This window comes from Ceratotherium simum, chromosome 8 (genome assembly GCF_057802395.1).
Source record: "Ceratotherium simum simum isolate JZ-2026a chromosome 8, ASM5780239v1, whole genome shotgun sequence".
NCBI classification, from domain to species: Eukaryota; Metazoa; Chordata; class Mammalia; order Perissodactyla; family Rhinocerotidae; genus Ceratotherium; species Ceratotherium simum.
This window is the reverse complement of record NC_141907.1, coordinates 32,251,560-32,275,939: the sequence shown is the minus strand read 5'-3', so window position 1 is coordinate 32,275,939 and position 24,380 is coordinate 32,251,560. Positions and strand designations below refer to the sequence as shown.

At 35.0% G+C, this 24,380-nt stretch overlaps 1 protein-coding gene across 1 annotated transcript in view; it reads left to right on the top strand.

The window, feature by feature from the left end:
- The first annotated feature begins 1,782 nt into the window (after positions 1 to 1,782).
- Positions 1,783 to 24,380, top strand: part of TMEM156 (transmembrane protein 156) — a 38,172-nt gene continuing 15,574 nt past the window's right edge. The window contains exons 1-5 of the mRNA XM_004418979.3: positions 1,783 to 1,917; positions 15,533 to 15,802; positions 18,361 to 18,621; positions 21,836 to 21,955; positions 23,868 to 23,951. Of these exons, the coding sequence (XP_004419036.1) occupies positions 1,830 to 1,917; positions 15,533 to 15,802; positions 18,361 to 18,621; positions 21,836 to 21,955; positions 23,868 to 23,951 (823 nt within the window). The 5' untranslated portion in view covers positions 1,783 to 1,829. The remainder of the gene's footprint in view (positions 1,918 to 15,532; positions 15,803 to 18,360; positions 18,622 to 21,835; positions 21,956 to 23,867; positions 23,952 to 24,380) is intronic.

Sequence of the window (24,380 nt, the reverse complement as noted above, 5' to 3'; positions counted from 1 at the left end):
CACCATCTGTGCAGCACCAGAGAAGCCAGCTGCAGAGAACATGGGTCAGCCCATCATTGACAAAGAACCCACAGAGCTGCTAGGGGAGTTTGTCTTCCAGGTGCTCGAGAATAGGATAACCAGCCTGAGGTCATATTGGGGGGTAGGAAGTGGGGAGGGGAGAAGCAGGTCTGCAAGAAATACTACCACAAAGAAAACTCACAAATCAATAAAATTTGATATGGGCAAAAGAATTAATAAGTAAACCAAAGTATTGTTGTTCATAGAAAAGAATAGATACTAACAATGCTAATTTCAGTAAAATCAAAATTGAAGTGTAAAAATATAAAAGCGATTTAACTGCCTTTTTAAGAAAATTGATCAAGGACTTAAACTGACTTAATGGTGTTATATCAGGTAAAAACTTCCTTGATTAATTTCATCTCCATTGGTAAAATTATGGTTGGAATGTTTGTATTCCTAAATAAGAGTTAGAATGTCAGAGAGAATCAAAACAGAGTCAAAATGGGGAGTAGAAGGTCCACTGACGGCTTAGTGACACCTGTAAGATGGAGAAGAATTAGGAACAGGGCCTCCCACCCCTCCCCACAGCATCTCTACTGAAGATGCTGCTTGACCTATAGTCCAATATGTCTCAGTCCTGCAAGCCAGGCAGGCCATGGCTCTCATCAACTCATCTCTTCCCTAAAGTGATCCTTCATGGTATTCATAAAATAAGTCTTATGTTTGAAGTCCTACTCCCATTTGACTGTTCTTAGACTCAGGTCCTAAGATCTCTTCACCCATGATTCCCATCTGTCCATGAAATCGCTGCACCCAATCAGAAGAAAAGATAGTTAATTAATATTCACAAAAATTCACAGCACGACCTTGTTCCCTGCCTTCTACTCCTCCATCATTCATGTTCTATAAAGCCCAGGGTTGGGTGGGTAAGACCAAGAAATAGGATAAATGGAAACAGATGAGTGGTGGGGGTACAAGGAGGAGTGAGCAGAGAGAAAACAGTTGGAGATTGTCGAGTACCATTTTTTTTTAAACCAGAAAACAAGAGCAATGGAACAAAAATATTTGTTTGTACATATTCTTTATTCACCATGAATTTTCCCTATCCTTCATTTATATTCTAAGACAAAGTATTTTATTTCACTAGGATTGTCATAATGAAAGATCTTTTTTGAAATGGGAACTGAAAACATGGAGTGTGTATCAATAATCACAGTGTTTACAGGCATAATGATAATGAGTCCCATTCTGCTGCTTTTATACAGTGTAGTAAAGTAGAACCAAAATTTTGCATGTGTCTTTAGTTTATCCTTACATTTTGTACTGTTTACTGCCTTCTGGACATACTGTTTCCTGAACACCAGAGTCCAGCACAGTGCCTGGCACTTAAAAGGGGGTCAACAATCACTTAATAAGTAAATGAATGAATGATGTCCATACAATTTGGACATGACTGACATCCATCACTTTATTTTTGGTGAGTATAGTGTAGGTTTATATTTACTCACACAGATTGGTAAACATGGGAAAATAACTTCAGATTTAGGTGAGGACAAGACCCCCTTACTTCTTGAGATCCTTTCTTTATCTTTCTTGTTTAGAAGATAGTTTGATAGTGCTTATTAGAAGGTAGTTTTCTTAATGGAAAGTGACAAAATGGAGAAGTCTCAGTTTAAGGCCTCTTTTTTTTAAAAAGTCTTACCCCAAAGGAAGTGAGTATGAGGTAAATTGCATAAACTTAAAGTTCCGCAGAGATGAAACTTAAAGCAGGAAGAAACATGCCATCAGTGTACTGGAGGGGAACACATTGTGTCATGTGAACAGACATGACAAAAACAGCCCTCCTTAAATTACTTTTGGCAATAGTGATCACATTCATTTTAATTTTGCCAGAATATTTCAAGACACCAAAAGGTGAGTATATAATTATAATCTATTTTTCCTTTTTTAATTTTTAAAAATTGTGTCTGCTAATGGTTACAGGGAAAGTCTCCTTTTTGGATACATGCTGCATGGCCTGAAGTTTTGTGTGTAAAAACTGGTAAAATGAGATTGCAATTTTAGTTGTCTGTTACATAGCACAGTAACCTTATTTTAGTACTTAATTATTGTAGCATACAATAATGAAATGAAGAAATGAAAAGAAATATTTTAAATCTGTAGTCTAGATTTCAAACATTGAGTTTACAATAATCTTATCACATGAATTTGCTCTTTAAAATAGTTTCCTTTAAAAACAATGTTAAGTATGCTTTTACATTCTGGAATTATTTTATAAAGAAAGTAACATTTATTATCTTAAAATTGCTTGAATTCCCTCCATCACAATTATTTCACGCAAATAACTTATTGTCGCTTTTTGAAAAACAACAGTATTTTGATATTTTCAAAATACAATTAAAATAAAATGGGTGAAAATTTAAGAAGGTGTATGTGTATGTATATTTGTAACTAGAGAAAAATGGAACAAAATTAACTTTGTGAATATATCAGAGAATTGTGATATGATTGCTGAAACTTAGGGTAGAAAAATAAATAGATGTATATTTAAATTATTTTAATATGTCAGTAAAAGATATGAAAATATATTATGTGATTTAGATGGTAATTGTGCTCCCTAAACAAGAAGAAAAAGTAAAAAGAAAATGCAGTATTCTATCATTAAAAAGTTATCATATGAACTGATTAAAATTAGAGAAAATCTTATTTATATTTGATGCCTTGCTGCAATGATTATTTATTGTTGCATATACATAATGTTAAATGGCCAGATAAAAGTATTTTTGCTAATTGCATTTGATGACATATTCCAATGATTATTTAATGTTGCGTGTACGTGACGCTAAGTAGCCAGGTAAAAGTATTTTTACTAAATAAACACAATGACCGCAACTTTGTGAAAGATTGAATTTTTCAAATTTTACTTGGTTGTCTGGCATTATGTTGTTTAGATTAAGCAATCATAGCATATATTTTTAATTCTTGATTTCACTGAGTGAAATATAAAAAGAATAGTTATAATAGGAATAGAGATAACCTATTTCAATTTTTAAGCTTCTGTGGGCTGAGAGTAAGCTCATTTAGTAGTTGTTTAAGGTGGGTCATATCGATGTACCTAGCACCTCTGAAAAATCAGGTTGGATCTAATGAAAACCAGTTAATCAGCCAAAAAAAATTTAATAAAGTATTTGCTAACTATTGGTTAGCGTTTTGTAAGAACCGGTGACTACAAGAGAATGATAAAAGTTTTTCTTTTTTGAGCAAATGCCTTGACAATAATCAGCCACCATTGATGATGACTTTTTTTCTTAGTTTCATAGCTGATTACATCAGCTCCCAATACTACCGTTACTGCCTCCCCAAACTTAAAATAGCCATTTCTGTTTTCCTGGTCCAAGAACAGCATAGATATTTCCTCGAACTCTTTTTGGGGTGATGGATTTATTTGGGAATTTTGTTTCAAAGGAACCCTCCTTGAGGCCAACAAACAAAAATGTTTGAAAACCACCATCTTATCCTGATGTCATTTTATGGGAGAAGGAATTTTGCACAGAGCCACCATAAATGAAAAGTTGATTATTAGGCAAACTGTTTCACATATGCAATAGTGTAATAATAATGCTTTATATTTTATAATGATTTGTAGGTCCCCAGGAACAAGTTCATATAGCCTCATTTTATACAGTCCTATATTGATTATAAGGACACATAATTGTTTTGCCTTTTTTAAAGTAATTTTTAATTACAGTAATAGTTGCCTTATGAAATGAGTTGACTTGTCAACCAGTGCACTTCATAAAATAAAATACCTAGTAAAATTATTTGGATGATAAATTAAGAGTGTTCTAGAAACACTGAAATTAACCTTGAGATTCTCTTGTGTAGTCTTTTTTTCACTTTTCTTATATTCTTTCACTATAATTTCTAAGATAAATGTTGTAAAATTACTTTTACTTATAAATTATTTACTGATACACTGTCTTTAACACGTCAAATGAATTCAAAAGGAATCTTAATAAGGAATAATATATTCACGAGGTTTAATAGATTTGATTTCAAAATAATAAACCCTCTGAAGACCTAAGTTAAAAATAGAGCACTGTGTTTGATCATTTTCCATCAAGAATATATCTGAGTCTCTGAATAATCATTGCTCAGAATATTCAATTATTATAATTACACAGTATAAGCTATTTAGTCTAAATTTACCAAAGAAGGGGAACATCTTCAATGGTGTTTGGACTTTTAATGAATTTGCATTGGGTATGCACTGGCAAGATAGCCTGTTCTAACTTTCAGTTTATTGGAAAGGCAGCTTATACTAAGATACAGTAGTTAATATAATGATTTGATACACTTATATTGCATGTAGGTAATGGAGATGTAAAAGAGAATGGATATATTTTGATTCAGAGCTTCTTGCAATTAGGAAGCTGGGTTGCCCCAAACAAGAGACTTCACCAACCTGTCTTTGTTGGACTTACACTGTTTAAGAGAGAGAGACCTGGTTAACTCATGTAAATCTCATTGATCTTGTAGTTATTTATTCTTTCACTTATGAATAATGTCTAACTATGGTAGGAACCTGGGGCTTCAAAAATGAAAGGCAGTTCTTTCTTCAAGAAGTTTTCAGTCAGGGGGAGAACTGACTGGCAAATAATTAAATACAATACTGTAATTACTAAAATAGCCATGTAAGAAGGTGCGATGACAGCGTAAAAGTTGCTCCTGCGCCTGTCTTGGGGAGGATGTTTCCTCCATTTTCGTCTGCAAAGAGACATAACTGTCAGAGTTCTAACGATCACCTAATATTTCTCCTTACCTGCTTGCAGGAGCACTTTCTAAGAGAAGCAAATATTATTGATTTTCAAATAAAATATACTGATATGAAGATCTCAGAAATTCTTGAAACCAGAAATTGTAGTGAGTTATGCAAGTGTATTCCTGATGATTCGTGGCAATGGGACAGGAACTACACGGGTGAAAACACCTCAAACCTAATTTTATCTAGCTGTTTTGACTTCCTCACTTACTTTTAAGAGCCAAGCCGACACAAGCTACGTTTACCAGCTTTCATTTCCCCTTCCATTTCACACCTTCTGGTGGAAATGGTAGTATAAAGAGCAGTGAAATTGATGAAAACAAAGGATAAAGGAACTTTAAATACTTACAAACTACAGGATAAACCCTGAAGTATTTGAGCATATGTGCACATGACTATGTCTATAGTATAAAGAACAGTGTTATTAAGGGTAAATGCAATTAATTTGCCTCAAAGTGCTATCTTAGTCCTCACAAATGGGCACTTTATTTTTTTCTTGTTGACTGGCTCACTAATAATTTAATCAGTAATCCCCAATAAGGTTTGGGATAGTCTTATGACTATTTAAATTTTTTTTAGTTTAACAAATACTTATACATGTACCAGGTACTATACCAAGTACTTTTAATAATAAAATGATAACTCATTGTAACTTGTCAAATTTCAACTCATTCATGGTGAAACGTCATACTCAAGAGAGACTATTCTGAAAATCTTTGGCAAGAAGGAATAAACCTAGATGGATAAATTTACTTCGTTGTAAGATTTTATTTCTTATTGAATTTTCTAAATCATTACAGTTTTAAAATGGCTACTGATGGACACAATATTTTTACAAATATATTTTAGACAATATCTGCTGGCCAAAAAAAAATTCTGCTGAATATAATGCTTTTCGATGCTTTGGCAGTACCGGCCATATTCTCTCATCTGTTAGGCTATGACGTCAACAACTCTTGCTCGGGAGGCTTTCTAAATGCTTGTCTCATTGCACTGGTGGATAAATGAAATGTTCTTTCCGTATATCTTTTTTGTTTTTATAGAAAAAAATTACTTTCTCTAGAACATTGATATGGTAATATATATTCCCCTTACATTGCTCTGTTTCTTTCGTTCATAGCACTTGCCATCTATATAATTTACTTATTTATTGTGTATCTTTTTTGTTGTCTGATATCTCCAAATAGGATGTAAGCTCAATGAAAATGAGGGTTTTTTTTGTTTTTTTTTTCGTATTTCAAGCACTTAGGACAGTACCTGTCACATTAGGAGACACTCAATGAGTATTTGCTGATTGAGTGAATTTCTGAGTCAGATTGTAAGGGCAATAAAAAGGAAACATTCTTGAAAGAAGCATTTCTCATCAGATCCTCCCAGCCATCTTTTGATTTAGGCAGGCGAGGCATTATCATCCTCATCTTACGTTTTCGAAACATAAAATTTCATCACAAACCTAGGACTTTTAGGTTGTTTGTGCAGTCTGTTTACTTAAAAGATATGTATCTCTTTGCCCTGAGTCATTTTCCTATCATTTTTTTTCCCATGGAGGGTTTCATAATGTGCACTTATTTCCCTTGTTTTGACAAATAAAGCCAGCAGTCTCTTTCTTATGTCCCAAATCTGTCATTCATATACTGCTACCAGAAGTTAAAAGTAACCAAAAACTTTGCCCCTTGCCCCCAGAAAATATTTTAAATTGTCTTCCCAAATGTTCTATGAATAAATCTGTATCCTCTCTAGATTCCGGTGTTCCTGATCTGGTTAACACCCTGGGTGTATCATCCATACACAACATAATCTTTTTTTTTTCCTTTCCCACTCAGTATTACTAGAGGAGATTCAACTATTGGACCCAAAATGGAAATATAATTGTTTGAATTTTTGCTATTGAAATTGATACTCTTTTGAGCCTATGCCAGTTGTTAAAGAGGCAGACCTATAACCAAAGGAAAACAACATAGGTTAACCAATGTTTCTGTAAATTAGGCAGCTAAACCATAAGCTCTTTTCTATCCTGGCAGCTAATATTTTTCAATTGCTGAATTATGCTACAGAATATCCAATAATGATGAAACATCTTTAGAAAAAATTGGCTATGTTTTGTTAGGTTTGGCTATTTTTGTAAAGGCATAATTTACATAAAATAAAATGGAAAGATCTTAAGTGTTCGGTTTCATGAATTTTGACAATCGTATGCACCTATGTAACCACCACCCCATATAAGATACAAATTTTCATCACTTTCAGAAAGATTCCTCCTGCCCTTTCCTGTCAAATCTCCTCCCAACCTCAAGGCAACTTTCTGATCTGTGTCACCATAGTTTAGTTTTGTCCCTTCTTATACTTCATATAAATGGAATCATCACACAGTATTGATTTCTGGTCTGACTTCTTTAGCTTAGCATAATGTTTTTGAGATTCGTCCATATTATTGAGTGCATCAGTAGTTCCTTTCTTTTTATTGCTAAATAGTCCATTGTACAAATATACCACATTTATCCATTCAGCCCTTTGGTTGTTTCCAGTTTTTAGCTATTATAAATATGCTGCTATGAACATTCTTGCACAAGTCTTTGTGTGAACATATGTTTTCATTTCTCTCAGGTAACTATCTAGTAGTGAAATAGCTGAATATATTTAATTTTATAAGAAACTGCTAAATGCTTCTCCAAAGTGGTTGTACTAGCTATGTTTCCAGTGGCAAAATTTCTTATTTTCTCTAGTTTACATTTAATATACTGAAGCAGTAACACTTAGAATAGGTATTGTCTGAAATAATCCCATGCTTCTTCCCAAGTTCCCTGACAACTGGTTAACAGAGCAATAGCCTAGGTATTGTGAAAATATGACTTGACATACAGTAGTTTCTGGAGCTTCTATTGTGTGTCAAACAATGAAGGTTTTATTATAAATTCCCACTTATTTTTGAAGGTCAACAGGTAGGTGAGACTTCTGTTTTTGCAGTCAAACCTTGAAAAACATTCCTGGCACAAAATATCTAAAAATGTGAGATAAAACATATTAAAAACTTAAAAAATACATAGTTGAACTGATAAGAAAATAAGAAAACTCTTCAAAGGTGGAAAATGACTAGAAATTACAAATCTAGGTGGATAAGCAAAAGTGAACAAATTAGTCACCTCAGGAACATCTACCAATTCCTGGTGGCCTAGAGTCTCAGTTTCATTGAGCCACGCATGTGGGGACAGAAGCCAAAGCCTAAAACTGGGACACAAAAGGTGCCATGTTCCATGAAGGAGTAATTAGTGAAAAAACCTGTCTGACTGTGAGGAAATTTGCTGTCTCCATGTAGGCTCTGCAGAGAGGAAGGAAAAAATTTCCCTTGAGAGAGTTTGTGAACACAAGCTGGTCATAATTTGGATATTGAGGGTCATTTTCTGTGAGGTGTGAAAAGCCCAACCCAAGAATTTAATTTAAAGTGGTTTTGAGTTAATGGCTCCATTAGACACCAAGTAGAGGCAAACACCAATCCTCTCTGGAGGAAAACATCTTCAAACCAGATCTCAAATATTTTCCAAATAAAATTCTAAGGAATATGAGCTATTATCAAAAATCATACAACACATGAAGACTCAACAGACAAGAGACAGCAGAAACAACAAATAGCAGAATCAGATCTTTAAAGAATTCAGATATTGGAATTATGAGATATAAAATATAAAATAAGTATTTGATTTGTTTCAATAACTAAAAAATGATATCAAAAAGTGTTAGTGAGAAACAATATTATTAAAAATAACCATGCAGATTTGAAAAAGAACCAACTAGAAATTCTAATTATGAAAATATAATAACTTGAAATAGAAACATGAGGAATGGAATAAACAGATCAGACACAACTGAATAACGAATTAATGAACTGGAATATAGATCTGAAGAAATTACCAAGAACATATTTCAGAGATCCAGAGAAATAGAAAATATGAAACAGAGGTTAAGAGACATGGAGAAAAAAGGGAAATATTTCTAATAAAAGCTGCAAAAGGAGAGAAGAGACAGAATGAGGAAAAGGCAATGTTTGAAGAAATGTGGCTGAGGATTTTACAGAAGTGATAAAAGACACAAATCCTCAGATTCAAGAAACCCAACAAATCACAAACAGAATAAATAAAAAGAAATTATGTAGAATATGAAAAGAGATCTTAAAAATAACCAGAGATAAAGGCAGGTTATCTTCAAAGAAACAATAATTAAGCTGATAGCTCATTTCTTGAAAGCAACAATGAAAATCAGAAGGCAGTGGGACAATGGCTGCAAAGTGCTGGGGCAATGTAGAATTGGTGAGATGTACATTTTCAAAGGAACGAAAGCAGAGAATTTATAATCACCAGATCCTCAGTGAACGAACTTCTAGAGAATTAATTTCAAAAGAAAGAATATAAACCCAGAAGAAAGGCCAGGGATGCAAGAAGAAATAGCAGTAAAAACACCTCATCAATAATTCTAAACATTTGGGTAAATCCAAATAAATCTTGAACATATTAACTGTATAAAACAAAAATAACTACCAGTTTGTGTGTCAAGGAAAAAACAAGGTAGAACTAAAATGCTATACAAAAATAGCATTTAAGTCAGGAAGGATGTGATCATAGTTAAAGTATTCTTAGATCCTTATATTGTTTGAGAGAGGGTAACACTATGAATTGACTTTAGACTTTGTTAAGGATGCATATAAAACTTAGTAAAAAATAGAAGTATAGTGTCTAACCTTCAAATAACTAAAGGGAAAAATAATGGAATGAGAAAAAAATAAATCAATTCAATAGACAGCAAGAAAGGTAATAGGAGAAGTGTTACAAATAGAAAGCACTAGATAATATGGTAGAATTAAATCCAAATATGTCAATGATCTAAATAGGCAAATCTATCCAAGTAAAAAGACAAAAAATTACGACTAGATGAAAAAACAATTTCCAGTAATATGATATTAAAAGAGACCCACCTAAAGCATTAGGAAATAAAAATAAAAGTAAAAGGGTGAGATGGGGCCGGCCTGGTGATGGAGCAGTTGGGTTCTTGGGCTCCGCTTTGGCAGCCCAGGGTTTGCAGGTTCAGATCCCAGGCGCACACCAATGCACTTCTTGTCAAGCCATGCTGTGGCGGCTTCCCATATAAAGTAGAGGAAGACGGGCACGGACGTTAGCCCAGGGCCAATCTTCCTCAGCAAAAAGAGGAGGATTAAGGTATTAGCAGGGCTGCATTCCCTTCGGAGGCACTAGGTGAGAATCCATTTTCTTGTCTTTTCCAGCTTCTGGAAGCTGCCCACGTTCCTTAGCTTGTGGCCTCCTTCCATCTTCAAAGCCAGCAATGGCCTCTTGAATCTGTCTCACATTGTATTACTCTGATACAGACTCTTCTGCCCACCTCTCCTATGTTTGTGATTACATTAGGCCTACCCAGATAATCCAGGGTAATTTCTTTGGATAAGTTTAAAACATAAGGACACATTTCTAGAAAAATATAATTTACCAAAGCTTACTTAGGAAGAAAGGGAAAATCCAAGAGTTGTACAACAATTAAAGAAATTGAGCCAATGGTTTAATTTTCCCTGAAACACAACTGTAGGTTCAGACGATTTTACATGCAAGTTCTGCCAGACTTTCAAGAAATGAATTGAGCAGGTGAACACAATTTTATAATAACCCTTTAAGAAAATAGAAAAGGGGGAACATTTTCCAATTTCTTTTTTAAGGCTAGTATATCTGTTACCCCAAACCAACAAAGATGGTACAAAAAAATTTATAGGCCAATCTCATTTATAAACATAGATAAAAAACTTTTAAACAAAACATTAAAAATTTGATTGCAGCAATGTAAAAAAATGATCAAAGTAGATTTATTCCTGGAATGCAAAATTGAATTAGCATTGGAAAATCTAATAACATAACTCACTGTATTAACAGATTAAAGAAGAGAAACCATATAATCATCTCAATAGTTGTTGAAAGAGCATTCAGTTGTACTCAACAGACTTTATAATTAAAAACTTTTAGCAAACTAGGAATAGAAGAGAACTTTCTTAAACTGATACAGGGTATCTAAAAATGCTTATGTGAAATATCATCCTCAGTGACGAAACATTATAAGTATTCTTCAGATCAGGAGCAAGCAAGGATGCCCACTCTTAACACTTCTATTCATCATGGTACTGGAGGTCCCAGTCAGTGCAATAAGACAAGTAGAAGAAACAAAAGGTATAAGATATAGAGTTGTCATTATTTGTAGTCGATATGCATATCTGCACGAAAGTCCAAAATACTTAAAGGAAAAAAATTAAAATTAATAAGGAAGCTTACAAAGTGGCAAAAACGAGATATTCAAAAGTCAATTGTATTTCTACATACCACTATGTGGAAATAAGCAGAAAGCATATTTCTTAAAAGATACTATTGATAATGGCAACAAAAAGTAAGGTACATGGGAGGAAATCTAACAAAAGATATATGGGGCCATAATGGAGAGAATTTGGAAACTATATTGAAATATATCAAAGAAAACCTATATAAATAAAGAGAAAAAAGGGAAGAAAGGACTGAGAGGAGGAGCTCAATGTCATACCTTTCTACTTCAGTTGATTTTGAGATTCAAGTCAGAATCACAACTGGGTTCTTCATTGAACTTATTGAGCAAAGGCCCAGAGCAAAGGGCCAAGAACAGCTAACACACTCCTAAACAAAATGAACAGAGTGAGGGGACTTTTCCTATCAAGTATAAAAGCTTTTACAAAGCAAAAGTAATAAAGTCAGTATGATATCTTTGCAAAGATAGAAAAATGGACTGATGGAACAAAATTGAGAACCCAGAAACACACGTCTATATACATGGATACTTAATGTGTGACAGATGTGTCATTGTAGATAGTGAGGGAAAGATAGACTACTCAATAAATGTTACTACAATTGATTATTACATGTGGAAAAAATTAATTTAGTTTCCTGCCTCACACTGTACACAATTCTAGATGAATTAAGAACTTAAACGTAAAGGCAAAACTTTAAAACTTTTAGAAGAAAATATAGGTGAAGATCTTTTTAACTTTAAGGGAGAAGGATTTCTTAAGACACAAAGCACAAATTGTAAAGAAATGATTGATAAATTCACCACATTCAAATTAAGAGCTTCCTTTAGCTAAAAGATCATAAAGAAAATGAATAGACAAGGTACAAACTGTAAGAAGATATCTTGATAAAAAATTTAAAGAACCTCTTGAAATTTTAAACAGAAAATTTAAAGAACTCCTAAACGTTAATAAAAAAAGAGAAAAATGGAAAAATAGGAAAAAATAGGGAAAACTAGGAAAATACACTTTTAAACTGTGATGAGATTCTATTTAACACTCACCAAATTGGCAAAACTTGAAAAGCATTGGCCAAGATATGTGTCAATGGGAACCTTTACACATTTCAGGTGAGAGTATAAATTGGTACAACCACTTCATATAATAATTTGGCACTTTCTAGTAAAATCAAAGGTGCACATATTGAATACCCAGCAATTTTGCTCAGTGTGTATGCTAGAGAAACTTCTGTATTTGTGTACTAGGGGACATGTTCATGAATATTCATAGGAACATTATTTAAAAATAAACTTTATTGAAATATAATTTACATATAATAAAATGCTTCCATTTTAAGTGTATAGTTCATAACATTATTATTAATAACAGCAAAAACAGAAATAACCCAAACGTTCATTGTCAGAAGAATGAATAAATAAATTGTGGTGCATTCATTCAAAAGAATATCACAGATAAATTAACTTTGGTTATACGCAGCAACATGACTAAAACATACTAAGCAAAAAAGACAAGTCATAGACGATAATACAGTATATTCCATCCACATGTATACATTTCTAAAATATGTTGAATGAAATGATGTTATTTGAGAATATACACATTTTGGAAAGACTCTAAGATAAAGCAAAGGAATAATAAACACAAAATTCACGACAGGTTAACCTGTGGGAAAGAAGTAGATAGGGATGGGAAGGGATAGGGTGCTTCAGAGATGTTGGTAATATCCTGTTTCTTAATCTGGGTGATAGATAAATGGGTGTTTGTTTATTTTTGTTATTCTTTAACTGGCACAATACATTTTCTATATATAAAATGCTTATGTGATATATATATATATATATATATATATATTAGTCTTGTTCTTTGCTTTTCTTTAAACAGAAAAAATAATTGACTTGGACATTTGCCCTACACTGTAATGTGTTTTCCTAATTTTATGTAGTATTTTATATACTTACTCTCAGAGATGGCAGTTTTAGCACTAGAGTAATTCTTGGATGCATTTCTATCTCTGGGAGTGAGAATTCATATTTCTGACTCCCAGCAGTATTAATGATGGTAGTTAAATTCATAAATCCTTGTTTACGGAGATGAGAATATAGCCTACCTGATAACAAAAATGATTGAGTAGAATCATTTATTTCTTAAAATTATATCAGGGAAGGATATGTCCTCTATTTCGTTTTCAATTGAATTACTTAAAACTAAGGTTTAAAAACCATCATAAAATGACCTCATAGCCAAATATAAAGGATATAGCATCAGTTCTAGAAAGCCCAGCTGGTTACTTTTTGGATAAGAAGACTGCAATGTTGACATAAAAATTTCTCTATCTCCTTTCTTGGTCATATCATAGGAATATAAATTCAAGAAGTTGAAAATTTCATAAGATGAAAAATGCCAGTGAGGAAAATGGAAAGATGGCAAGAAATAAGTTTTCCATGTGTCTTAGTAATATAAAAAAGCTATAGATTATAGAGTTCTGTCAGATGGTGCATTTCTCTCTCTTTCCTAGGACATTATTGTTATTTAAAAAAATCAGTTACAATTTGATTATGATTTTATTTATAAACATATTAAGTCATCATAAAATTGAGTATTTGAGTAAAATACCATCTGCCCTCCCCAAAAAACCTTTATAGCAACTCAAGTATGAAATGTTTTTATAGCTGGAAATCACATGTGAACTATTACAGAAGCAATTTAATTTGTTAAATAATAAAAATATAATCATCAGTAATGAAACACTTACAGAATTACTATTAAAGTACAAATTCCATAGGTAAAAAATGCTTTAATATCAATCAATAGCTTGACTTTCTTTTAAATTTGAACCAAGATATATGACTAGGAGTGATCATTCTAAAAAATAGAGTAATTCTTTCATTGTGGTCCACATTATTTAGAAAATTTTAAAAATACATTTTACCCTATATGGTTATATGAGAGATGGTAAAGGTGAAATCGAGCTTGTCAGCTATTTTTTCATACTAGCAATGACTGTTGGACTGAGAATATCTGAGAGGTTACCTATTCTTTAGTTAATCATTACTGCTAAGTAGAGATTCCCAGTTTTTATATAGTGAGCTTTAATTACTTGTGTGAATTAAATTATAGATAATCCTATCCTAAGTGAAGGATGAATTTTTAAATTTTACTTTGGAATATGGGTTTGCATTTTAAATAATATACATTTGTACAAATTTCATAAATGTTTTCATATGCACCATACCACTTGATGCTACTATAACCCCATGAGGTTAGCCAGATCTAGAGTTATTATCTCTATTTTGCTGATAAGAAAATGAGACTTATGGAGATTAAGTAAATTGTCCAAGTGTCTTGGCTAATGACAGATATAGTACTAGAGTCTTTGTCTTTTGTTTTGAATTCAATGTTCTTTCTATTATACCATCATTTCTATATCTGATGTTTGTCTTCAGACAAAAATAAAAATTATGTCACCCTGTTAAATTGCATCTTTGGAGGTTCAGGTAGGTTGAATAATGGCCACCCAAAGATATCAGGTGCTAATCCCTGGAACCTCTAAATGTTACCTTATAAGGAAAAAGGGTCTCTACAGATGTGATTAAGTTAAGGATCTTGAGATGGGGAGATTATCTTGCATTATTCAGATGGCTCTAAATCCAATCACAAGTGTCTTTGTAACAGAGAGGCAGAGGGAGATTTGACACAAACAGAAGAGTAGAAGACAGAGAGGAGAGGAGAAGGCAATGTAACCATGGAGCAGAGATTGGAGTGTTGTGGCCACAAGCCAAGGAATGCCAGCAGCCACCAAATGTTGGAGGAGGGGCAAGGAACGGATTCTTCCCTAGGGCCTTCAGTGGAAGTGTGGTCCTGTGGACACCTAGATTTCAAACCAGTAAAACTAGTGTTGAACTTCTGGCCTCCAGAACTGGAAGAGAATAAATTTATCTTGTTTTAAGCCACCAAGGTGGTAGTTATTTGTTACAGCAGCCCTTGGAAACTAATACAGAGATACTGTTCGAGTTTTCCATTTCCTATTCAACTCCATACAATTGACTTGAAATTCTATTTTGAAACAGATGGATTCAGAGGAACCTAAGGGTGGTCCATTAAAACTTTTCCAGAAGAGAGAATGGTTAAAATGCTAGAGTTTCCAAGCACTTCTCTACAACGACCTCTGTTCTCTGAAAATTAATAGGGAATGTTGGCAAATTTTAAAAAAAATATTTAAATGAAGTAGATATTGTTAATTCAAGTAAAAACAAAGTCTTGTCACTGATAAGCTGAAATGTACTGAATCTGCCTAAGACAAATTGTGAACTTATTGTGTATTTATTTGAATGCCTAAAACTCAGAATTTCACAGTAAAGAGTTTTCTTTTTTTTTTTTTTCCTTTATAGGAAACATTTTGGAGCTATCATGTCTGGAAATGTGTTTACAAACTAATCTCACCTATTCACTCTCCTCCTTGAATTTTTCTTTCGTGACTTTTCTGCAACCAGTAAGGGAAACTGAGACTATTATGGGAATCTCTCTAAATCGCACCAACTTTCAGAACTTCACCAGGATTTGCCAAGACATCACAACTGAATTTAATATGTGCTCCTCATGTTTGGTTTGTGAGTCCAAAGGAGACATGGATTTTATTTCTCAGGAACAAACATCAAAAGGTATATGCAAAGGGAAAGTGAGAATAAAATTTATTAAGGATAAATGACCTTATTCTGTTAAAAAAAGTACTAATAATATATTCCAATTTCAAGTCCAGTGGCATTGGAACACTCAATGATGTGGCTCCTGAGGAGTGACTTGCAGGGCTTTGGGATATTACTCATTCTTGGTTTACTTTGATTTATTAAAAACAAAATATCTATTCTTAAAATACATCAAAGTGCCACCGTAATTCACATACATTTGGTGGTTAAGGTACTATTTAACATGCTCTCTTCAAAGGTATTGAATTTTAAAAAAGTGAATTAAAAAAATTGAATTAAAAAATATTCTGAGTAACCTGGTAGGTTCTCATAGTAAAATCACACTTTGATTCTCCAAGGAGTCATTGAATCTTTGATGCATTTGTCACTACACCTGCCTAACATTTATCCACTGTATACAATTGTCTTTTTACTTGTCTAACTATCCAATGAGACTCCTGATGGCAAGGACTTTGTCTTTATTCACTATTATATTTCTTTTTTTTTTTCCTGAGGAAGATTGGCCCTGAGCTAACATCTGTGCCCATCTTCCTCCACTTTATATGGGACGCTGCCACAGCATGGCTTGACAAGCGGTGCGTCAGTGTGCACCTGGAATCCGAACCTGCGAACCCTGCACCGCTGAAGCAGTGTGTGTGCACTCAACCGCTTGCACCACCGGGCCAGCCCCCACTATTATATTTCTATATTTTAGTATAATGTCTGACATTAGACATTCAATAAATATTTGTTTAGTGAATGAACAAATAAACGAATAACTATGTATTATCTGTAGCGCCTACCTGAACCTTGCGTTTATTATGAGATCAATATATATTATTTAGTTAAATTGAATCAATTTTTTGATTCATTCAAATCGATCTTTAAAAAATTAAATAATTCGTTTACAGTCATAAAATATAGTGGTGGCCTCAAGCCCAGGCATCAGATTTATTGCTTACACCTATTCAGCAAGATTGCTTCCAGTATTGCTCTGTATTGGCATTTTTTCCATCCTTTCAGAATGGGAACAAGATTTCTTGGCATTGACTTGAGATGAAGCACAAAAGATATGTCTTTTTCTCTGTGCTTATTCAAGTTGTGCTGTAACTATTGCAGGGTTCTGGGTCAAATTCACTAGAAAGCAAATTGGGAAAATACCTTTATGATAATAGAGAACTAGGAAGTGTGTTAAGGGTTGGTAGCTCACAGATGCTACTTCTCTGCCTCCTTGAAAAGCGAAAGCAGTGCATTGACAAGCTATCCCAGTTGCTATGGCTGTGTAACAAATCACTCCAAAACTCAGTGGCTTAAAATAACAGCAATCATTTTATTATTTCTTTTCTTTTTTTTTTTTTTTTTGGTGGGTCAGGGATTCAGAATGGCATAACTGGGAATTTCTGGCTTTGAAGATTTCATACCCCGGGGGTTAGATGGTTACTGGAGCGAAAGCAAAGGGGGGCTGGAGCAGCTAGAGGTGGGTGGGCATCTCTCTCTTCATGTAGTCTCAGAGTTTTTCTCTGTGGTCTCTCCTCTTGGGCTAGTTTGGGCTTCCTCACAGCATGGTGACCTTGAGTTGTTGAACTGTAACACAGTGGTTCAAGGCTCCAATAATAGTGCTCTGGAGAACAAGGAGGAAATTGCTTTACCTTTTCTGGCCCCACCGTGCAGTGTCACTTCCTCTGCATTTGATTGGTTACAAGCAAGTCACAAACCCTCCCATCCAGATTCAAAGGGAAAGGCATTAGACTCCACCTATTTATGGGCAGTGGCAAAGTTTTAAGTTAACGTGTGCATTATGGATTGAATTATATTAAAGTCCTAACCTCCAGTATCTCAGAATGTGACATTATTTGGAAATAGGGTCATTGCAAATGTAATTAGTTAAGATGAGGTCTTTAGAGTGGACCCTATCCAACATGAGTGGTGTCCTTATAAAAAGGGGAAATGTGGACATAGACATGCACACAAGGAGAAGGCCATGTGAAGATGGGCAGAGATCAGGGTGATGCTTCTATAAGCCAAAGAATGCCAAAAATTTCCAGCAAACCACTAGAAGCTAGGGAAGAGGCGTGGAACTGATCCTTCCCTCATAGCTCTCAGAAAGGAGCAACCTGCTAACACCTTAATCTTGACAGTCTAGCTTCTAGAACTATGAGACAATAAATTTCTGTTGTTTAAGCCACCCAGTTTACGGTACTTTGTGATGGCAGCCCTAGCAAACTAGTGTAATATGGGTTGGGAAATATTGTTGTGACAATTTTGGGAAATATAATCTGTCCCACAAGTCATCAGGGAAATGTCTGTATTTTCTTTGAGATGCTCTGATTCTATTTCAACCTAACTGTCACAATCTTAAAAAATGCTTTTCACAATCTTAAGAAATGTAAGCCATTTAATTATTATTTTTAGTGCAGGTAACTTCTTGTTTCTCCTTTTTGTATAGGAAGGAAGGAGATTCAGTTTTGAGTTGTATGTGTTTTCTTACTATGTATTACTATTTTGCGAATAACATTTTCTTAATCTCTTTCTAGTTCTCATCATGAAAGGATCAATGGAAGAGGAGGCAAATGATTTTCATTCACCTTGTCAACATTTTAACTTCACTGTAGCTCCTACAGTTGGCCACTTGGAGGAATATAACATTACCTGTAATCCAAAAACCCACACTAGAAGGTCAGCAATCATGGAGGAAGAGCCAGCCGAGGAAAAGTCTATAGACCATACCTGTAGATTTATGGAATACCCAAATAATTGTATACACATTTCTTTGCACCTAGAAATGGATGTAAAAAGTAAGTTTTTAAGGAAATTAGAGAAAAAAGAGAATTGGATATAGACACAAAATTAAGTAAGAGCTACCACATTAACTTCACTGAAAGTCAAATAGTTGAAGAATTTTATTGGTGAAATAATACGGCTGGAAAAAATGTTAGCCCTTTTATCTGTTTATTTGTCTTTCAATGTGATTCTCATGGGGCCCAGCTGTGCCTAGAGGCAGAAGAGGCATCTATAGGTTGTGATTGGAGGGGCACTAGAAAGACCGTCTGCCCCAGAATAACTTTTGCACATGCCTGTTAGCTGTGCTTGAAATAATACTACCACACTTGGATATGAAAGAGTGAGATTTTTTTTTTTTATAATTTTATTTATTTATTTTTTCCCCCAAAGCCCCAGTAGATAGTTGTATGTCATGGCTGCACATCCTTCTAGTTGCTGTATGTGGGACGCGGCCTCAGCGTGGCCGGAGAAGCGGTGCGTCGATGCGCGCCTGGGATCCGAACCCGGGCCGCCAGCAGTGGAGCACGCGCACTTAACCACTAAGCCACGGGCCGGCCCGTGAGATTTGTTTTTAAGTGTAAATATCCACGTACATTGGGACGTGCTGTTAAAATCTTGTTTTGAATTGATTTAGCATGTCCTCTCAATAACCAGGCCTGGATTAAACGGGATTTTTGACATAAAGTCTTGAAGATAGGCAGGGTGTAATTCAGGTACTTTGGGTCACTGATGACCCTGAGAGAAAGATGGGAACCCAAAAAACAAAATTTGTATATATCTTAATTCTGTTTAAGGCAGATTAACTCCCTAGTCACCCTTTTCTGAATTACCACAGTTGATCCTTTCTACTAAGCAGTGTGCCCTCACTTCACCCATAAAACCTACTCTTGAAGAGTATTTTGTGATATAATCATTTAACGAGTGCCTGCTGTATGCCAAGCAGTGTGCCAGGCAGTGGGGACACCAAGATAAATGAATGTAAAACAATCAAGCAAGTGCAGTCAGTGTGTCTGGTGCGATGGTAGAGTAATTTGCTGTGCTTTTTGATATTCCAGACGTATGGGAGCCTTTCAGATGGCCTTAACATGCTTTTCTAAAGCTTTAATTATTTTAGAGGTAATTATTTTAAAAATAGTATATTTATTTTAAAGCAAACACAAATGTATAATATGTATGCATTTATAAAGTAAAATACAAGACTACAAAGAAATTTCCCCTATAAGTTAGTTTGCCCAGGGCCCTACAGCCTCTGCGATTAGGGGGTATTTCAAGGTGTGTGTATGTGTGTGGTGTATGGGAGAGGATCTGAGAAGATCTGAACAGAAGAGTCAATTCCCTCTGGTTCAGGAGTGAAGTTGGAAGGTAGGTTTTGGAAAAGCCTCACAGAGAAGGTGACTATGATGAAATCTGAAAGAATAAGAGTTTGGGATTATAGATATTAAAACATTTATTTCAATGTAGGCTTATGTATCCATTTAATTGCTTTTTATGTTTTCTAAAACATAAAGGAAAAATATGCATTTCCATGATTATGATTTTAAGAGAATTTATTTTTGTATTAATAGAAAAATCCATACGTTCTGTCAAAGTGAAATGATAGCTATCATCTTTTTTGGGTCCATAATTCAGAAAGATAACAGTGGTGCACAAATATGTAGTCTTGTATTCTAGAAAAAGTATATCCATTTTGTTATGTGTAGGAAATTAAAAATTTATTCATATTTTACTCTGCTATGCAGAAACTAATCTGATCTTCTTTAAAAGACCTATCTACCAGAGGGTGAAACCAAATTTAGTCCAATCTGGTAAATTTACTCTGAGACAATAATTTAAACTCTCTTTAGATTTTTTTAGATTCCAGTCTGTTTCCCCTTGCTCCTCTCCAAGATGGCTGCGGGGATGGGGGAAGGTGGGCAGCGTGAGACGCTGGGAGATACACTCTTCTGGTGCTTTGGTTGGTGCACTGGCTGGCCTGGCCCCGACTGTGCACATTCTGCTATTGCAATATAAAGTTGGCAAATGCATGGTTCTTTTTTCATAGCTTGATCAGTGCCTAATGACACCTTGGTCATTGGGACTCCCTTGGCTCTCACTGGCACTGCACATCTTCTATGCCAGTTAACTGCATGCTTTTATTTTGCTGAGTGAGGAATGCAAATATGGCAGCTGAATAGCATGGAATGATATGGGAGAGGCTGAGTACTGCCATTCCAGTCAACTTCTACCCTTTCTCCATTCAGCTTCTTCTCTGAATAAATGTTGACTGCTTATTTAATGGACATCTTCCCATGGAGGGAGGTCCTGTGAAAGGGATACCCAGATCGGGAGCCCCACAAGGGCAGTCATCCAAGGGTAAAAACAAGTTATATATATCTTGCTAAGTTGATTATTCAACTTAGCAAGTACTAGCTATGTTTTGTGTGCGAGGAAGAGGGTACATAGGGTGGCTTAGAAAGTCAGCAGACAGTTGTGTCTTGCACATGATGAGGTCGCCCTCATTTAAGTCACTGATTCCTGAGTCTGCTGGCCAGTGCGTCTACGGGAACAAATGAGACTGTGCTAAGCTATTGCTGGACGGTGGCTATCATTTCCATGTTGCCTCACTGTCTTTTGAATGAACAAGTTTTTACCTGTATCTTTATTAAATTTAGGCTAGGGTAACTGCATCTTTAATTAATGTGTGCACGTGATCTGGTCATTGCCATGAGAGCCCCTGCTGAAAGGGGATCTGATTATTCATCTGCCCTGGCCTCTTATATGCCTCAGTCCAGCTCTCTCTCTTTGTCTTTCGCTTTCTTTCTCATCCTCTTTATACTCACTGCATCTTTGTTGATTTGAGGACATAATTTTTGGCTGCTTGGCTCAGGGCCAAACTTGTTAATTACAAATTGCTCTGATTGTGGGATACTGCTATGCTGTGGTCCTAACCCAGTAACAGAAATTATAATGAAATTCATATCAGCATGACCTGTAAGTAAAATTAACCCTAGAATTTTGGAACTAAATGGATCCCTGGGAGTCACCTGGTCAAGTTTCATCATTTAATATCCTCGCTTAATACATCAGGAAAGAATTCAGGAGAGCACGTGACCCCATCACAGTGATGGTTATATCTTCAGCATTCCAGTTAAGGGCAGAATATGTGGTAGAACCCAGCTATACTGCTACATAGCCTCTCATCTGTTGCATCATTTTATTGTATTTTTATAGTGTTTTTTTTCTTTGCAGATTTCACTTGTTCCATGAAGATCACTTGGTATGTTTTAGTTCTATTAGTTTTTATATTTTTGCTCATCCTCATTATGCACAAAATACTTGAAGGCCACAGGAGAGTGCAGAAGTGGCAGAGTAAGTATTGAGAAATAAATGCATCATTTGGGATAATCCATTTCGTGTCAAGGAACTCCTAATCTTATCTGTAGATTCAGTTTCTTTTTTTAGTTCAACTTACCACTCACTGAGCACCTACTGTGTGTAAGTGGTGATTCTAGGTAATCCAAGGAATATAAGCATAAGTAAGACACAGAGCCAGCATTCAGGGAGCTTCTTGTGTCTTTCTCTCACCCAGACAAGTGAACAGGAGGGGAAGAAAGGCTGGGTGAATGAGAAGGAGGTGATGGCCCGGAGGTCGAGCAGCGGCTTGGTGGAAGTGAGGGCAGAAGAGAGATAGAAACATAGGGAGTGTTGATACAGAATTTCAGAGTTGGAGATCTTGAGCAGAGTGGCTCTAGGTGATGAGTGTGAGCAGGAGTCAATCTTTAATAAGTGTGAGGGTGTCAGTAGATTTTTGGCTGGGCTGAGCTAAAATGTGTAATTGGACATCAGGACAGTAGGAATGATATTAAAAATATTTAATAACTAATACGACGACAGAGGCACCTGCCTATTAGGATGGGCACTGATCATTAACTACTGGCGTGTCCCTACTGGTGTGTCCCCATGCATATACTGGCTGAATATCAGGCCTGATTGACAGTTTATAGTATGAGTAGTTCGCTTCTTAAAGACAGCATAAAATATCTCACTGTGAGAATAGGCTTTGGAGACAGGTGGACTTAGGTTAGAATCCTAGTACTACCACTTACTAGTTATGCGACTTTGGGCAAGTTACTTACTGGATCTGTCTTTTTTCTCCTCTGTAAGACGAGAATAATTACCTTTACCATACAGGGTGGAGGTAAGAATTGAAATAAAGAGATTACAAAGAAGTTTAACACAGTGTCTAGTGCATAGTAGTTCTCAATGAAGAATAGTAAGTAGTATTGTGCTGGTTGTATTATTTGCCAAGGCTCTTAGGTTCTTTAGCAGGCAAGACTATGTTAGTCATTTCAGTAGGCAGAACAAATGGTTGCCTCTAGGTTTGAGTGAAGGTGCCATTAACTCTTTTGGGTAAGTACTTGTTGCAGATATTTCTGAGAGCAGTTTCATTTCAAGTCTTGTCATTGATGCCTTAGTGTGTAAGGCCCTTAATACATTGGTTAATAACATCATCATTATGGTATATTTGTAGAATAACCATTTTCAGAGCATTTTCAAGAGCTTTTTACTAAATTCTCAAAGTATGTAAACAGGGTATTACCTGTTACTTTCATTTTATAGATGAAAAAAAACCCTGAGCCTCCGAGAGGTTAAGTGTTTTGTCCAAAGTTATACAGCTAATAAAATGTCAGAATTAAGATCCAGGGTCTTTCTAGTTTTGAAAATTATATTAATTTAAATAATGTGTGTTATCTGTAATTAGTGCATAGTTTTGAGTTTCTTGATTCATTTTTCCATATGATTACATATTAAGAAAGAGAGATAGAAGCCAGATAGAAAAGGTCTAGAAAGAGACCAATAGTGGGGAGTGACATTAAGTTCTTATGAAAATCTACCCAAATGACAGGCTTGCCTTAAAGATCCAAGCATATGAAGTAATGAGAATGTCACACCATTTAGGACATTAAATATTAAATATACATTAAATATCCTGTATGTCATATCTACATATATATAATATAAATAATATAATATTTTGTACATAAGAGCTGGAGCTTTTCATTAGAGGAGATGGCATAATGGCATTTATGATAGTGGAGAAGCCATTGGTTTTAGAAAGAACTTGTGCGTATTTGACAATGGAAAATAATAAGGAAAATCTCTTGGTGTCTTGTTATTCCAGGCCCATTTTCCTTGGTAATCCTTTGAATCAACATGGGGAATATCTATTAAGAATGTGCTTGTTTATCATCTAAATATTTAATTTCTTTTCTTGGAATAGGTCATAAATACAAACCTACATCTGTTCTCTTAAGAGGAAGTGACTCTGAGAAACTTCGAACACTGAATGTGCGGGTTATTTCAGGTGAGTTCTGTGACACAAACAGAACACCACTTAGGAAATTTCAAATCTACCTCGTTTCACTGTAGAGTAAACTCAAGATCGAGAGATCTGAGCTCATTTAAATTAGCCTTGTCTCTGGAAGAAAGGAGCTGTGGGCAAATGAAATCCAGTTTAATATGTCTTATTATCAGGGGACAGTCACTATCAAAACTACCTCCTTAAATAATGGAAAATTTGCTTAATTGGCAAGAAGAAATTCATGCGAGTAGGCAGAGGAGAGAAGGCAGTAAGGAATAAGTCTCAGATTTATTTTTAAATGAGACAAGTTACCATTATTGCTCGGAATTGCAAGAATTAATTGTAGAGTGGGCATGGCTTTTGCTGAAGCCTTCACTTAGCAGAGTGTGTCGTGCAAAGAGAACTTCTAATAGCCCCAATTAAAAAGTCCCC